Source organism: Schistocerca serialis, chromosome 12 (genome assembly GCF_023864345.2).
Source record: "Schistocerca serialis cubense isolate TAMUIC-IGC-003099 chromosome 12, iqSchSeri2.2, whole genome shotgun sequence".
Taxonomy (NCBI): Eukaryota; Metazoa; Arthropoda; class Insecta; order Orthoptera; family Acrididae; genus Schistocerca; species Schistocerca serialis.
Genome location: NC_064649.1, coordinates 161,395,756 through 161,413,445, shown reverse-complemented (window position 1 = coordinate 161,413,445; position 17,690 = coordinate 161,395,756). Strand labels below are relative to the sequence as shown.

Here is a 17,690-nt window from a genome sequence, read left to right as displayed (position 1 = left end):
CACGTTTTACAGCTACCCTAGCAGCTGCCGGCAAGAAGCAGGGAGGCATGAGGAGCGTTTAGTTTGGATTTGATTCTCAGACTGTAGATGCAGCGGCCGGAGATGGCGGTCATGTGTGCATCAGTTGTGTCTGAGTGATTGTGTGTTTGTGTGTGTGTGTGTGTGTGTGTGTGTGTGTGTGTGTGTGTGTGTTCACTCTTGTTTTCTGACCAAAGCTATGGCTGATAATTTAGTTGTGAGTGTGTGATTCTTTTCTACGGGCCGGTCTGTGGTTCAGCAATAACCTTAACGGTGAGTAGCTACCTATCCTCATTATTATTCTTCAGGGTGTATACGACCTGGGACAACCGGGAGATCCGGGAAAAACCCGGGAATTTTTTCATCCAGGAGAAAACCGGGAAATACCCGGGAATTTTTAGAATTCCGGGATTTTTTTTGTTTTAGTTTTCAGTTAAATTTTTGTCATTTTGACTGGTAAGAAATAATATTCAAACAAAGGATATTACTGTATCCCACTACTGCAGAATAATACTGCAGCAATAAACCATGAACGAGAGAAAAAAACTGAAATAAAACTTAAGTTGCAAAGGACATGTGTCGTGTACAACAACAAAACACAGTGCTCATACAAGCATCTGCCAGCAGCAAAATGTGTCAGAAGCTTTAGGAAGACTATGCAATGCTTCATATTTCATAACAACAAATGAGCGTGACGATGCAACTGTTTCCATTAGATTCGTGTGGGCAGTTGCGTGCAGGCGCATGCGCAGTTGCGTTGCGTGTGTGTGTAGTACCTTCTCCCGCTTCTGGCTACTTAAGTGTGTCTGTTACCTATATATCAATAGCAGCAAGATGCTATTCGGAAAAATTTTACTGTCGCGCAAACTGCCATACTCACTAGGAGCGAACGGGGGTATCTGCCCCGGGCGGCAATTTCCGTCAAGCCTTAATCGCCTTGCAGAACAATGAAGTTATTTTTGTCTGTTTGCTAAAGAAAAGTGGTTTTTATTAATCTTTTCCACTGAGGCAGTCAATTTATTTGTAACGAAATGCTTAATTCCACACTATTGGCTGGTTTCAACTGTTCTCTGCATTTCAAAAGAGCATGTTTGTCTTCTTGCAAGTATGGCATTATGCCATAATGAACCAAAACTGAAATACTACAGTACTGGTATGCCAAGAAAATTTACAACCGAATCTGGACATACGAATGTGCACTTTAAACCGAATTATGCCCGTTATTATGGTTCACGAAATTCCGATGCTCTTGGAATATTCTCTGATGTCTTGTTTCTTTTATGACGTAACGTAAGATCTTTTAATGTTTTACACGTACGAACATATGGGCTTCTTGCGTCATCGTAGCTGCGCAAGCGGTGTGACACCTGTAATTGGCGCTCTGTGGCAACTGCTGAAACGAACCTCTTTCTAACAGGTCACAGGAAAATATTGCGAATGATTGAGAAAAGCATTACTTTCAAAGTAAATTTCCTTTTACCCAATATGAACTATGTGCGATGAATTTCTTTAATCACAGAGTGTTTGACTCTCATTTAAAAATCAGCTCTTTTTGAGGATGACCATTGAGAAAAATTTCGAGCCCAGAAGATCATACATTTATGTCTTTACCAAAAATTTTACTGGCACATTTGTGTGATGTATCTTAAAGTGTAATACGCGCAAAGAAGATCAACGTTATTACGTGAAAGTTAAGCTTCTCTTGCAGCTTATTAATCGTTGATACCAATATTGTATGTGAAAGCTTTGCTTTTCTTGTAGCAGCACTATGAATATTAATTTAAACCATTAACTTTTCCTATTTGTGTGTATGCGCTACTTAACAGTGATAATGCTATTGGCTGACGACATGACGTGTCCTTTGCTTTGAATATCCGCTGTATCTGCTGGCGAGATCACGTGACTTGAACTACGACTGGCTTACAAAAGCGCGTTGCAATCTCTATAAATTGATAAGTTTTACAGTTCCGAGGAAAAGTATACTGTCACTTAACACGGAAAAAGTGTATTTTCATTCGGGAGAAAGTGTATTTTTAACCGGGAAATCCGGGAGAAATCCAGGAATTTTTTTTCCTTGTCCACGTATACACCCTGTTCTTGATTCTCAAGAGTATTTGAACAAGTTATTTGTTGCATGGATTGATCACTGTGGTCTCATTTCATCAAAATGCTGTCTGTGGCTCGTGAATTGCTGGCCGCATGAGTGGATTTCCACAACGGGCCAAAAGCGGAGGCCACTTCTGTGGGTATCAATAATGGATCGGGCCTGCCTGTCTGAAGCACATTCGGTTCCCACTAATTTGCAGGCCCTGTCCATTGGATGTAGTCCCACTGATCTGCCCGCAGGTACAGGTCTGTTTGTGTGTGGCATAATGCAGTGGATTTTCACGATTTATCCGTGGACCCAGGACTGCGGTTCTCCTCAGCAGACCAGAGACGATAGGTGATAGATTTTTGGAATTGACTGTCTTGCTGCAAGTACATTGTACAGTGTGGCGTTTTATAGATGTTTTATTTGTTCTAGTTCACTTTAGCACTTCAAATGTAGTTTATATGCTAGAAAATATGGATGATACGAAGAAGAAAATTGTAGCAGTTTGTATGCTATGTACTCATGTTTCTCTAAAGAAATCTCTCACAGTAGCTGTAAAATAATAGATATAACACAGTTGGTAATGACCACCAATAATGAACATAGTGGAACAAACATTTTATTGGCGGTCACCTACAGTGTTGGTTTACACGATTCTTCCTCACTTTATAAACTTCTTTCAAGAGGCCTGCTTTTTTTGTGGTTATTTCTGAAATCAATTAAGATATTTTAGATCCATTTTTTTGTCATCAAATGTGTTTTGTTTTATTGAAATAAAATAACATCAGTGGTCTTAATGAAACAGATATACCATTTGGCTTGTTTTCTCCCTCTATAAAGAGTTCCTTATGTTGATATTAGTACTTAATTCCTTAGGAAACACCACCTGCTTGCAAGTTCTTTTTTGGACATTTCCTCTTTTGCACTGTTGTTGCACATACCTTAGCTGCAAAGACAGTGTCAGCTTACAGCTTAATTTACCCTTGAGAGCTCGAAATTCATCAGGAAAAAATGCTCAAACTTGTCTGGAATATCAGGGAATTTCACTTGGGGAAACTTCTGGCAATCCTTAAGACAGTCAGCCTATAATTAACTTTTGGTTAGCAACTGGTAAGTTCGGTTCATACTTGATGGAACGGAACAGTAAAATCGGTCCACAGTGCATTTTAAATCAGCACTTGCACACAAGCTGTTAGTGAAACCGTAATCTCTCCAGGGAGTGGATTTCTCCACTATTAGCCGCGTGGTCTGAGAGGTGCCTTGCCAAGGTTCACGTGCGGAGGTTTGAGTCCTCCCTCGGGCACAGGTGTGTGCGTTGTCCTTAGTGTAAATTAGTTTAAGTTGGATTAAGTAGTGTGTAAGCATAGGGACCGATGACTTAAGCAGTTTGCTCCCATAGGAACTTACCACAAATTTTCTCTGCTATTAAAGCTATGGTATGGTTGATACAGTTTGATAACATAATCTGTTTGTCATATTGAAAGGATGCATCACTGCTTGGTGTGTGTATGCTATTGGAAAAGTGAATGATCTGTAACAAAATTACTCTGAATATTTACTTTTGTCACACAGTTCATCTCCCCCTATAGTCTCTCAAATTTGTGTGTTTTCCAGTGAACCCAATTTTTCTGAAAAGTCCTGTATTTCCACACAATTTGCCAGTGCTTTGTAAATAAATAATGGCTGTAAGGGGATCCAGTGACAGTTACATTGTTTCATTATGATTTCAGATTGATACTAGTGATCCGGAGAACTTGCTAAAGGTGTCGAAGAAGGGAAAGACTCTCATGTCCTTTGTGAGTGTCGACGGAAATCCCACTCGGGAGGAAACTGAGGAGCTGACGAAACTGTGGCAGACGGGGCTGTGGAACAGCCACATTCAGGCCGAGAGGTGAACTGATACATCGTAGCAATGCTGTCACAATATTACAATATTTTAGTATTCTCATAAGTTTAGTTCAGCTGGTGATTAACTTGCCAAAATTACTGAAACACTTCACCACATCCAAGCGATGAAGTGGACACAATTAGATAAATAATACAAGATGAGCTAGGTTGTGGTTCTTTTGTAATAACTGTACACACTTCGGTCTCAATAGTTAATTACAAAGATAGTTACAAACATCAATACAGCCATTGTTACAGTGCGAACAGACTCGGACTATTCACAGTCACCACTACTACTACTATTGCTACTCCTACTCAGCGGCTCCTCTGATTTTAGATTAAATACAGTCACTTTTTCTAGTTTACAGTATTTACTCTGCCATGGGACATTTAGCTTCATGCTTATGTTTTACTATTAATGTTTTTCCATGACATGACAGTGTACAAGGCAAAGGTCCCGAGTTCGAGTCTCGGTCCAGCACACAGTTTTAATCTGCCAGGAAGGTTCAGTGTACACATTGCTAAATTTTAAATTACATCAGTTTTCATTTTCGGAATGTAGGAGTTGTTCATGTGTTTCCAATGATTAACATTGATTGGAATACGTAATAGTGTTTGCTTCGAAATTAATGTTGAATTTGAAATATAATTGACTTAATCTTTGAGTAGGCACGCAGTTTCTCGTAATGTGGGCAGGTGTGCAGTGCACTTTGTACACATGTAAAGAATAGTAGTCTTTGTTACCCTGGTAAATGTGTATAATCTTAGTTTAATTAAGCAGTGATAAAATAAACTTACATAATATGAAGTAAACCCTGTTTTGCTTAACAGTAACAAAATAAGCTGCATACTAGTGTTATTGCAAGGTAATAGCCCTCTCAAAATATTAAACAGTGCAGTTGCATCAGATCTCGGCCAGAAGCTTATTTGATTACCAATTATTTCGTAGACAGCTGTCTCATTGTGGGATTGTGCTGCTAGTTCAAAATCTGGGTCATTTTCTTACATGGTGTACAGATTTTTTTCCTGCCTAGCTCATTTTATGTTTTGTATTACTGCTGCTCAGTTTGACATATCACAACACAGTTTCACTGTGTTAGCTGAAGCACTAATGGAGAAATAGGTGTGGGCTTGCAATTGTGAAACAACAATGGAATCGTCCAGAACCATTTTATTTGCTGTCAGAGCACTTAGTACACAGGTGTGCCCACTCGAGGATTAAACAGTGGATTACCCTATATATTTGTATATATTGAGGTAGTATTAATTTAGCTAGTTATTATGTTCAATTTTTAAATTAAGGTGAAATTGAGAATTACCAGTGCAAAACTAAAAGGAAAAACCAAAAGATTGTAGAGAAGAATTACGAATATGAAATATGAGGTGCTTCACAATTTCTGTTGCAGGCTTCTGTGGGTTGTAGAGAGGACTTACAAGGTTACAGTCCAATAAGACATGTTGAAACATACCCTTAAATTTTTTATGGAGGAAGAAGACAACGAAAGAAATGCACTGCCAGAATTTTAGTTGTTAAGAGGCACTTCAAGTATTTTATTAAAAAAGTTGAAGTTACACATTTTTTCTGCACTAAGAACAGCTTATAACAGCAGTTTGTACAGCCCGGCCTGTCTAGCACGCGACTCGGCAAATCACTCACTCAGCGGAATTATCCAGACTTCACAGACACAAGTTTTAAGCACTTAATGCCTGGTTTACAGTGGAGCGAATGGAAGCAAACACAGTGCATGAGCCCCCCCAGGGGGGTCCACAACTCTTTTGTGGATACGTGTGTAGCGAGCACGGGACCCCGAGCTAATGTGGCCCTCCTTCCTTTACGGGCTGCATACCTTCCCTTTCTGTATCCTTCTCCATCCCCCATCTTGCCCCCCCCCCACCTCTGGCTCTTTCCTTCCTTTTCTCCCTCTCTGGGAGTATGGTTTGTGCCTACGTCCGGAGATGGACGCTTGAAACTGTAACAAATTCTTTGCTTTCCCCGCTTGCAAGTCTTCGTCCTTCCTCTGTCCTTCTCTTTTCCTTACCTCTTCGCTTTGCCCTTTTCTCCGCTGTGGTGTTTGAGACCCCTCTTCTTTCCTTTCCCTTTCTCTTTTTTCCTCCCTGTGCGTGTCTGAAGGCCGACCCACGCACTTCCATGCGTAGCCGGTGACGGGGTAACGCGTAATTCCCCGCCCCGGGTAGACAGGTAGGACACGTACGTACCCCCTGGTAACGGCCAGGCCCAGGGAGGGGTGATTACCCGAGCTGATACCTTCCGAAAGTGCCGATTGGTCCCTCCGTCCGTTTGTCGGGAGGTGTGACCTGAGGTGTGAACAATCACCTAAGGCGGGTGTGCCCTCGGTGAGGGCCCCCACAAGGGAGGAGCGCGCCATCGGAGACGCCGGTAATCATGGGGGATTCTTCCGCAATGGTTTCCTCACCTTCCACTATGTCTGCTCACAAGCGTAAGTTCACTGAGTCTCAGCCACAGACAGTTCTTCCATCGTTGCCACAGTTCCTTGTTGTTTCTCGGTCTGACGAAGGTCATGACTTCTCCACGGTCAACCCTTTGATTATTCAGAAAGGTGTCGACGCAATTGCAGTTCCTGTAAAGTCTTGTTCCAGATTACGGAATGGCACCTTGTTGTTAGAAACAGTCAGTGCCCTCCAGGCACAAAAATTGCTGCGTACTTCACTGCTCCACACCTTCCCTGTCCGGGTTGAAGTGCACCGCACTTTAAATTCCTCGCGTGGGGTCGTTTATACACGCTCCCTCGACGGATTGTCTGACAACGAAATTCAGCACTACCTGTCTGACCAGGGCATAACGGCTGTTCATAGAGTTATGAAAAGGGTTGACACGAACATCATTCCAACCCGCACTGTCTTCTTGACATTTGACAAAGTTCAACTCCCATCGAAAATCAAAGCAGGCTGTGAGATAATTTCCGTTCGCCCTTACGTCCCAAACCCTACGCGTTGCTATCGGTGTCAGCGGTTCAATCACACCAGCCAGTCCTGTTCCAATCCGGCCAAATGTGTTACGTGTGGCAAGGTTGCCCATGAGGGTGCTTGTCCACCTCCATCCCCTCGCTGCATCAACTGTATGGGTGACCACGCTGCTTCCTCTAGAGATTGCCCTGTTTTTAAAGACGAAAAGCTCATCCAGGAAATCAGAGTGAAGGAAAAGGTGTTGACCTTTGCTGCTCGAAAATTATTCGCCAGTCGACAGCCCACCGTGCCTCAGACAGGAAAATACAGCACTGTCCTTGCTTCTCCTCGGCCAACAAAGGAGGTGGCCACGCAGACTTGCGACCTCGCCTTTAGTGGCACGGTCGTCAGATCGGCCAGCGCAAAGATCGCCTGTTCAATCTCACCACTTTGGCCTGCCCACTCTATGACCCACCCTTCATTGGGTTCTGCTAAATCTCGAGCCCAAAAGTCAGACACCAAGACTTCAAAAAAAGAACATACTCGTGAAGATTTTTTACGAACCCCAACTTCACAACCATCGGTTCCTCCTTCATCTAAACATCATACTTCCAAGAAGGCTACAAAGAAACCCAGTTCCTCTCCTCCGCCAAGGCGTGTCCCATCTACAGCACCACCTGGCGGAAATCGCCCTCGGCCGTCTTCTGTGTCGCCGAGGCGCACTGCTGGCAGCCGATCGACCGGCCGATCGCTGGTGGCAGGAGCTGCTCCTGAACACCCTATGGATCAGGATCTTCTGCCTTCGGCTGAATGCCATTCCATGCTGTCGGTCGCAAGCTCTGAGCAGTCGTTGAGTTGACGGCAACCTTGGTCACATTCCTCCATTTTCTGTTCACCCTATGTCCGTTATCCACTGGAATATCCGCGGCATTCGAGCCAATCGGGATGAATTGTCGATCCTCTTACGATCCTACTCGCCGGTCATCTTCTGTCTTCAGGAAACAAAGCTGCGTCCCCATGACCGCTTTGTTCTCCCTCATTTTCAGTCCGTCCGATTTGATCTCCCCTCTGTTGAAGGCACTCCAGCCCATGGAGGACTCATGATTCTTCTCCATGATACTCTCCATTATCACCCAATCCCCTTAAACACTTCCTTCCAAGCTGTCGCTGTCCGTCTTTCCCTTTCTAGATGTACCTTTTCTCTTTGTACTGTATACATTCCATCGTCCACACCAGTGGCACGAGCTGATCTCCTTCATCTTCTTGGTCAGCTTCCACCCCCTGTTTGCTGGTTGGGGACTTCAATGCCCACCACCCGCTTTGGGGATCTCCACATCCTTGTCCACGTGGCTCACTATTGCTAGACGTCTTCCACCAAGCGGATCTAGTTTGCCTCAGCACTGGGGTCCCTACATTTTTGTCTGCCTCCATGACAAATTTCTCTCATTTGGACCTTTCGGTCGGTACTGTTCCGCTAGCTCGGTGCTTAGAATGGTTCGCCCTTGATGATACACACTCGAGTGACCACTTTCCATGTGTCCTTAGACTGCAGCCTCAACTGCCACATATGCGCCCGCGACGCTGGAAGTTTGCTCAAGCCGATAGGACACTTTTTTCGTCTCTAGCGACGTTCGATGACCATCACTTTCCTAGCGTCGACGGTGAGGTCACACATCTTACCGACGTTATTCTCACAGCTGCGGAACGTTCAATACCACGCACCTCCGAATTGCCCCGGCGCCCCCCAGTTCCTTGGTGGAACGAGGCGTGCCGTGACCCAATCGATTGGGTTAATCAAGAGTAAATCGAGCAAACGTATAGGTGTGACGACCACGGCGGACAGAGCCATCACACAGACGTCACCTCAGACGCCGTCGCAATCTGTTCCACCACGCGACCGTGGCGCGGGGCGCGGACGGCGGAGGGAGCGCGCCGCAGGCGGAGGGTATTTAAATCGGCCACTGCCGCAACCGAACCCAGTTCCCTCTGAGCAGCCGTAGCGTACGGATCTCCGTGCCGGCACGTTCACAGGAGCTCAGTCCGTCAGTTCACCTGATGATGGCGACACGTATGATCGCCGAAATATTGTGCCCGTTGGACACTATAGACCGGCAGCACACCCGTGGATATTTTGATTATCATATACGCTGGGAGGAACTTGAGAATCACATCTCCCCTCTAGCTATCGCCCCATTTCTCTCACGAGTAGTGTATGTAAGGTTTTGGAGCGTATGGTGAATTGCCGTTTAGCTTGGTGGCTGGAGTCCTGCAGTCTTTTAACACCTGCCCAATGCGGTTTCTGAAAGAATCGTTCTGCAGTTGACCATCTTGTTTCTCTCTCCACTTATATCATGATCAATTTTCTCCGGAAACACCAAACAGTAGCAATATTTTTTGATCTGGAGAGAGCATACGATACCTGTTGGAGGACAGGCATCCTCCGCACACTGTTCTCTTGGGGCTTTCGAGGCCGGCTGCCCCTTTTTCTTCGCAAATTTATGGCAGAGCACACATTTAGAGTGCGGGTGGACACTACTCTCTCCCGTACTTTCTCCCAAGAAAACGGGGTACCCCAGGGCTCCGTGCTATGTGTTGTACTGTTTGCCATTGCCATAAATCCAATTATGGACTGTCTCCTTCCCGATGTCTCGGGCTCCATCTTTGTGGACGATTTTTCGATCTACTACAGCTCTCAACGGACCAGCCTTCATGAACGACGTCATCAAGGATGTCTCGATCGCCTCTACTCTTGGAGCATCGAAACCGGCTTCCGTTTTTCTCCCAGTAAGACCGTTTGTGTTAATTTTTGGCTACGTAAGGAGTTTCTTCCACCCTCCTTACATCTAGGACCTGTCAACCTTTCGTTTTCGGACGTCGCTAAATTCTTGGGTCTTATGTTTGACAGAAAACTGTGCTGGTCCTCCCACGTTTCCTATCTTTCGGCTCGCTGTCTGCGATCCCTCAACACCCTCCGTGTCCTGAATGGTACCTCCTGGGGAGCGGACAGAGTGGTCCTTCTCCGTCTCTATCGCGCCTTGGTGCACTCGAAATTGGACTATGGAAGCATAGTTTACTCCTCTGCTCGGCCGTCTATTCTTCGGTGTCTCGACTCGATCCACCACCGTGGATTATGTTTAGTGTCTGGAGCTTTTACACCAGGCCTGTGGAAAGCCTTTATGCTGAGACTGCTGAACCTCCGCTGTCCAATCGGCGAGCAGTCCTTCTGAGTCGTTATGCTAGCGATCTGTCTTCCATGCCTGCTAATCCGGCCCATGACATTTTTTTCGACGCCTCCTTTGATGTAGGGTACGCAGGCCGCCCCTCCTCCCTACTACCACCGGGAGTCCGCTTCCGTCAACCGCTCCACTCTCTTTCCTTTCGCTTTCCTAAAACCTTCTTGACAACTTGGGGTACAGCACCGCCTTGGCTCTGTCCCCGGATCTGCCTGCTCCATGACCTTTGTCGATTTCCCAAGGATGGTACCCCTTCACTTGTTTATCGTCGGGCATTTGCTGCTCTATGTGCACAAATGAAGGAAGCCGCATTTATTTACACTGATGGCTCGAAAACATCGTTAGGTGTAGGGAGTGCCTATATTGTTGGCGACACCCCAAATCAATTTCGGATTCCCGACCAGTGTTCGGTTTATACTGCGGAGCTTTACGCTGTTCTCCAGGCTGTCCACTACATCCGCCGCCATCAGCGGATACAGTATGTTATCTGCTCAGATTCTCTCAGCTCTCTCCTCAGTCTCCAAGCTCTTTACTCTGTCCACCCTCTGGTCCACCGGATTCAGGACTGTCTGCGCTTGCTCCACCTGGGGGGGCGTCTCGGTGGCGTTCCTCTGGCTCCCGGGACACGTTGGTATCTGTGGAAATGAGGCGGCTGATATAGTGGCCAAGGCTCCAGTCTCTCTTCTTTGGCCAGCTATTCAATCGATTCCCTTCACCGATCTACGGAATGTTTTATGTCGTCGAGTTGTTCTTTTATGGCACGCACATTGGTAGACACTTCCCATAATAAATTGCGGGACGTGAAAGCTCTTCCTTGTGCTTGGACCTCTTCCTCCCGAACGCGTCATCGGGAGGAGGTAATTTTAACTAGACTCCGGATAGGGCACTGTCTTTCTAGCCATCGACATCTTTTAATCGGCGATCCTCCCCCACTCTGTTCCCATTGCTCTCAGCTGTGGACGGTGAGACACCTTTTAATTGAGTGCCCCTATTTTACTCCGTTACGCGCCCGTCTACAGCTGTCGCATGATACATCGTCCATTTTAGCAGATGACACGTGCTCGGCCGATCGCGTTCTTGAGTTTATTAGTGCCAGTGAAATGACGTCAGTCATTTGAAGCTTTTTTTTTGGGGACAACCAATCCCTTTCTGTAGTGGATTTTTAAGCCTTCCTTCTGCTTTGTTTCTCCAATTTTTTTTGAGTTTCGTTCCCATTTCTGCTGGTTTCAATTTTCGGTTTTTACTGTTTCCTAAGTCACGGACCGGGTGCTAATGACCATAGCAGTTTTGGCCCTTAAAAAAAAACAGTGCATGAGCATTTGCAGAAAATTCACTACCGTTCGCTTGTATATGGGTAGAATCCTTAATACTAGAGAGCGGAAGAGAACACGAGGTAGTGAACATTGCCTATGAACGCTGTTTTATTAGGTTTTAGTTTATGGAGCTAATACTGGGCATACAGGGTACAACACTTATCTCGTTAGAGCCACAACGCACAACTTTGCTATTCAGTGAGGATTATTTTGCGAGGCAAGCACACTGTTCTTGACGGAGTATGCATAATGGCACGGCGAAGGAAGAATTCGAGTGTCTCAATTTGTATGGAAGCGTGACGTGCATGGAGGTCGTGCGCTTTACACGAAATTGCATCTCCATCTCTCCTTAGCACTGGTCCAAAGTTTTCCTTGTATGTCGGCTGCCATTTTTCCCTGGCTTTCTCATTACCATTGAGGGGAAATTTATAAACAGGACACCAATCACTGACGTAGAGCATAATCTCAACACACGACACATCTAGTTAGTGTTCTGATAAAAGTGGCAAGCAGAGAAAATAAAATCGTGGCAGTGTTTGACGCCGCAGACGACTTCCATCAATGAGGACTTGTAATTTGTTGAAATGAAATGTCTTGCAGTACTACATTTTATAACAATTCCTGTAGGCCACTCCTCATAATAATAAAGTTTGAAACACGGCTGTGTTGTCAGCAACCATTTACAAAGTAAAATGAAGCAATAACAGCCCTCAGTCACAAAAGAGGTCTTTTGACCCAGGTTTCGGCACTACTATGAGAGTTTATCAGAAGTAAACCACTCAAACGGGCCTATAACATAAGTACAAAAATTATAGGAAATTTTTTTTTATGTAAGTGTAAGACTGGCGAACAGCATAAGAAAGAAGCAGTACTTACATGTCACGTATAAAATAAGTACTGAGCGATACAGCTTTAGCCACAAAATTTTGAAAAAGGATACATGGAAGGAAAGCCACTATGGGCTGCTCACACATGTCGAGCCACTTTTGCTTTACCTAAAAATTTGCTTGATAGCCTAATTTCATAAATGGCAGCTATTACATACCCTTCCATATCCTGACTCCAGGTCGGACTACAGTTTATCAAACACTGTTGACAATAGGCGATTGGTAGGGCCGTGGCCTTTTCAGGTTTCAGGCCACCCTTCTGGGCAAAGCCTCCACTGGAAACTGTGGAAAAGCATGCCTGCAATTGCTAATGCGGGCGCCTCAGTCTGTTGCTACCTGTGTCTCAACATGTGTAAACAGCCCGTAGTCACTTGTCTTCCATGTATTTTTTTTTTCCAAAAGTTTGTGGCTAAAGCTTTATCGCTTGATACTTTTTCATATGTGACGTGTAAGTACTGCTCCTTTCGTACACTGTTGGTCAGTACTTGCACTTATATGAAACAACTTTTTTTCCTTTAAATTTTGTACTTATGTCATAGGCCTGTTTGAGTGTTTTACTTCTGATGAAGGCACTCATAGTAGTGCCGAAACCTTTGTCAAAAGACTCTTTTTTTTGCGACCGAGGGCTTATTATTACTGTAATTTTACCTTATAATAATGTTTGAATGTTGTACGTGTGACTATCAGTTAAACATTTATTTGTTTATTCCCTGCAGTCATCACAAAAATGTGAAGTGTCTATTGAATGACAAAAACAAACATTTTACTTGCACCAGGCACACCAGAGAGAGGAAAAATTGATGCAGTCAGCCACTTCTCAGTAACCACTAGTTTTATTTAGACAGAACTGGGATGGAGTCAGAGATGGTCCCAACCATTGTTCTGGATATTGCACTGCATAGCAGGTATACTTGATCAAATTAGTAAAGCATGACGAAGAAAACTGGTAATGCACAAATGACTGGAGCTTGAGGATACTGTTCCGCTGGTAAACCTGAAATGAGAGAGAGGTATCGGAAATTATGTTGTCTGATAATTTCCTGAAAAATGCTTTCCACTGTCGAAAACACTCTTTATCGAGAGTTTGAATTGTGTTAGTAGTTCCAGATGGAACCCACACTAAATTTACAGATTTTGCGTCCTCCTCCACAGCAACAGAGGCATTGTAAATAGTTTTCATGGGTTTGCCACCAGATCACGTACAAATTCCACAAAATTTCTTTGGAGCAACTGTTAGACATCTTCAGGTGTTTCAACCTCACTGGTGGCTAGGTACCTGAATTTGCACAATGTGATCCAGTGGCAAACCCGTGAAGACTATTTACAACATATCCGGTGGGAAAGCTTGAGAAGTCACAACAGAGGCATCGATATGTCCAAACCGTGAATCAAACAAAAGCAATGAATTAGTTTCTGCAGCTGGTAGGAAAACATTTCGAACATTTTGTTGAAAATCATTCGTTCCCATTTTTCGAGATTTTTATACGTCGATTACAAGATTTTTTGCAACTAAACAGTCCATTTTTTATTTTTGGTCCTGATTTGCCTTGTGGTTTTTGAAGACAGATATACAGCTGTGAAAACAGTAAACCACTCATACTTATCACTGGCATTATTGCCTATGGATGTGTCATTGCATTCATCGATTGGGCAACTGTCTCCATCTATTTTTCACCCTGAAATGATAAAGTGCAGTGTGCATGCAGTTCTTTCACGAAACCTGACTGATCAGCATTATAAACAGCAGTTGCGGGGATTAGAGCAAGTTTCATCTTTACATCGGGTGTGAATTTCTCTATAGCATTGTCTATCACTGGCAGCTGCTCTACACGTTTACGTGACATAAACTCGGTAATTTTGCGACTTACCATTCTGTGCAATATCTCGAACCTGTATAGCCACATCAATGAAGCCTGGAAGTTAGCAGTGTTCATGTCAGATGCAATTCAGAGGGCGCAGTCTCGTAGATCTCTATTGGTAACGGTGCATAGCTTCTCACGAGCAGTTCTAAACCTTTCAAACATTTTGCTGATCAGATGGTTTCGGGTTTCTGTTTGGCGCTTACTTCTTACTTCATGTAATTCATTCTACGATTTGTACAGTTCACTTCAAGCGTTTTTCCCTCATTCGTGTAACCAATATTTCTCTGCCTTTTCTTTGATGCTGAAAGCTGTTATAGTACGTGTCGTATTTAGCTTGGAAGGTACTCTTCTTCAGAACTTTTACTGGCTCAACTGACGTCATCCGAACCACAATTCCTGGAATCGTAACAGTTATTTCCTATTTCTTCTAACGTATCCACGATTTCAAACGAAATGTCAGTATCATTCAAATGAATGTCAAGGTAATCGACTAACAAATGTCATGCTTATGACCTAAGGAGGAGTAGGTGATTTCGGCTGGAAACCACATTCTTCATATTTCATCATTGCTGGATTGAGAACGTTAATTGGATTCCACATTACTGTGAAACTGGAAGAAAAAACGGAACTATCAGCAGGCGTGCTTTACGAAAGCACAATAAATATTAATTCAGCTTTATCTGTGTTGTCGATACCTACCAACACTGCAAAAAGCAACAGATAATTTGTAATAGATGTTACTCAAGTGCTTAATTTGAGAGAATAGTAACTGTGTACTGTAGTGTCAGAGAAACTATCAACAAAGGGTTACCTGAAACACTCTTGACAAATTACAATTGGGTTGTGTCATGTTTCTTGTTTATAAATGTATCACTGACCGTGTGTGTGTGTGTGTGTGTGTGTGTGTGTGTGTGTGTGTGGAAGCGCGCGCGCAACCGCTCGTGCCTCCACCTGGGGTGCTACGAATTTGGCAATTTTCAGCTGTTTTTTTAATATTTGCAGTGCTTCATAGCAGCTAAAATTTTGAGACTGCAATTTTTTTTTATTAAAAAATTTTTTTTTTTTTTGGTCTTCTTCCTGTGTAAAAAATTTCAGAGTAGGTTCTGACACGTCTTATTGGACCATTCCTTTATTAGAAGATACGTGTGTAATTCTGATAAGGATTCTGTATCTGATAATATATCATTTGGATGTAGAATAAGTTTGAAGATTGAGTCAGTTTCAGAACTCCCGCTTCACGGTGCGCACACAGCAGAGGCGGTGAGATGCTTTGCAGGCGCTGCTTGGTGTGGTGGCCCTGGTGTTCACTGCACAAGGCGTACCTGCAACACAGTCTTTCCTACGCTCTGACCGTGAATACTGGTGCTCGTCCATCGCGCACCGCGTTATACCCTCCTTGTGAACTTACCGATGTGCACCTCTACTGTGCAACATACTGTGAAGTGGGAGATTCGAAAGTTATAAGTTTCCTCTACGACCCCTATAAACCTTTAACCCTTTTGCTACTATGCACAAGTGTACAGGCCCCGTTATGCCTTTTCCCAGGGGTTGTGGACGTGTATACGCACGCCACTCGGGTTTTCCTAGAGTGCTGTGAGTGTCCGGAAAGTGCCCAAAGGCACCGACAACTCTGGACGAGCTACTTATGTATCTCAGTGAATAAAATTGTTTAGAGTGTTTGTTGTACAGTGTATGTGCTTCATTGTGTGACATCATTTGCAGGAAACCACTAGAATTGTGTGAGATGTGACAATTTTCACGACTACACAATTCGCGATGCACTAAGATACGAATGAGCGCATCCCGTGGAACTGTTCTTCAGATATAAGACCCTATAACTTGAGAATGAAATGAGATGTCCTTCTGGTCTCAGTTTTAAATTTTGGTATCTTATCTACATTTCATTCACTGCAATGTATGAATGTAAATCGACCGTACACAAATTTTATGCAATCCGTTTTATGTCTGCAAAATCTTTACGATATCTTGCACTGTTTTACTTAATTTTATGCAGCACAGTAACTGTGGCATATAGAAAGAAGAAATTTGGTCCTTCCTCGAGAGATGATGTCGGACTGTAAGATGTGCAAAAATAAATTTTTTTCACACGATAGTTTCCTTAAAAATGGACAATAAGTACTTAATATCGGCCAGAATGCCATCTCTCAGCATAGGCACCAGTATTCGGTAAGCAGTACAGCCGTAACAAAAGCAGCCCTCGGCAAGGAATGCAAAGAATATGCCTGTAGCAGTGGAAGGGTTAATAGTAATTGTGAAACACCTGGTATGTGTGTACCTGGTCGTATATTAGTTTCACATATTGTAATGTGCAGTACTGCTCGAACTGGCTGTTATGTAGAAACACTAGTGCCTGCCACATATTGTTATTTTTTGTCAGTAATTTTATTTGTCGCACAGGTATATTGTGGATGATGACAGAGCAATCTTCATGTTCAAAGACGGATCTCAAGCGTGGGATGCAAAGGAATTCCTAACAGATCAAGAACGATGTAAATCAGTTGTAATTGAGAGTAAGACTTACTACGGAAAGCATTCGGCTGAGGTGAGTGTGTCTTCAGCATGTTTTGGAAACAGCTGTCTCTATATTACCTGCATTTACTAACAAAAGTACGATTGTAAGGGGGTGTCGAGCAAAATTTGTGACTGTATTGAGGATTTCTTGGTAGGGGGGCACGTGTGTTATCTCGACAGGAGAACTGTTAGACAGATGTGCCCGCTCTGGACTGTGACCCTTCTGGTTCATGACCTGAAAATTAATATTGGAAATAAATTGGGCTCTTAGCAGTTGATGCAATTATCTGTAATGAAGTACTGTTTGAAAAACGCTGCAGAAATGTTATGTCAAATCTTGATAAGATTTTAAGATGGTGCGAAGACTGACAAGTGGGTTTTAATAAGAAACATAAAATTTTGTACTTCACAAAACGAAATGCTGTATTCTATGCCTAACTGGGTCACGTTCATCACACATCACTGGTCAGAGCCGATGACTCGTATCGAATTTTCCTCTTTATCCAACTATCTTATCGGTGGATTGACAAACTGAAAAAAAAAGTACATGGGATTAACAATTTGTAAGGATATGAAATGGAGTGATAACATACGGGTAAGGCAGGTGCCACACTTTGTTCTTTAGTAGGGTACTGGGAAAATGCAATTGATTTACAACGGAGATTGCTTACAAATCACTTGTGCAACCCATCCTAGATGAAAGCTCTATTGTGTAGGGCCCATACCAAATAGAAATTACATCGGATAGTGAATGTGCAAGATGCGTTCAAAAAGTAATAATTATTTCGTAATTTAACATACCTTATTAGTCCTCTTTGTCTGATTTTGTTTTTATTGTGTTGGTAAACGTGTGTGTGAACAGTATCTGTTCAGTGTTAGCTATATTGGATATCTATTGTTGTCAGCTATCAAAAGGTTACACCTGTTTTGGTAGTATTGAC

General features: G+C 43.5%; 1 protein-coding gene across 1 annotated transcript in view; it reads left to right on the top strand.

The window, feature by feature from the left end:
* LOC126428276 (LDLR chaperone boca) overlaps positions 1-17,690 on the top strand; it is a 47,073-nt gene that overhangs the window by 12,040 nt on the left and 17,343 nt on the right. Inside the window, exons 3-4 of the mRNA XM_050090188.1 lie at positions 3,841-4,001; positions 16,636-16,780. Of these exons, the coding sequence (XP_049946145.1) occupies positions 3,841-4,001; positions 16,636-16,780 (306 nt within the window). The remainder of the gene's footprint in view (positions 1-3,840; positions 4,002-16,635; positions 16,781-17,690) is intronic.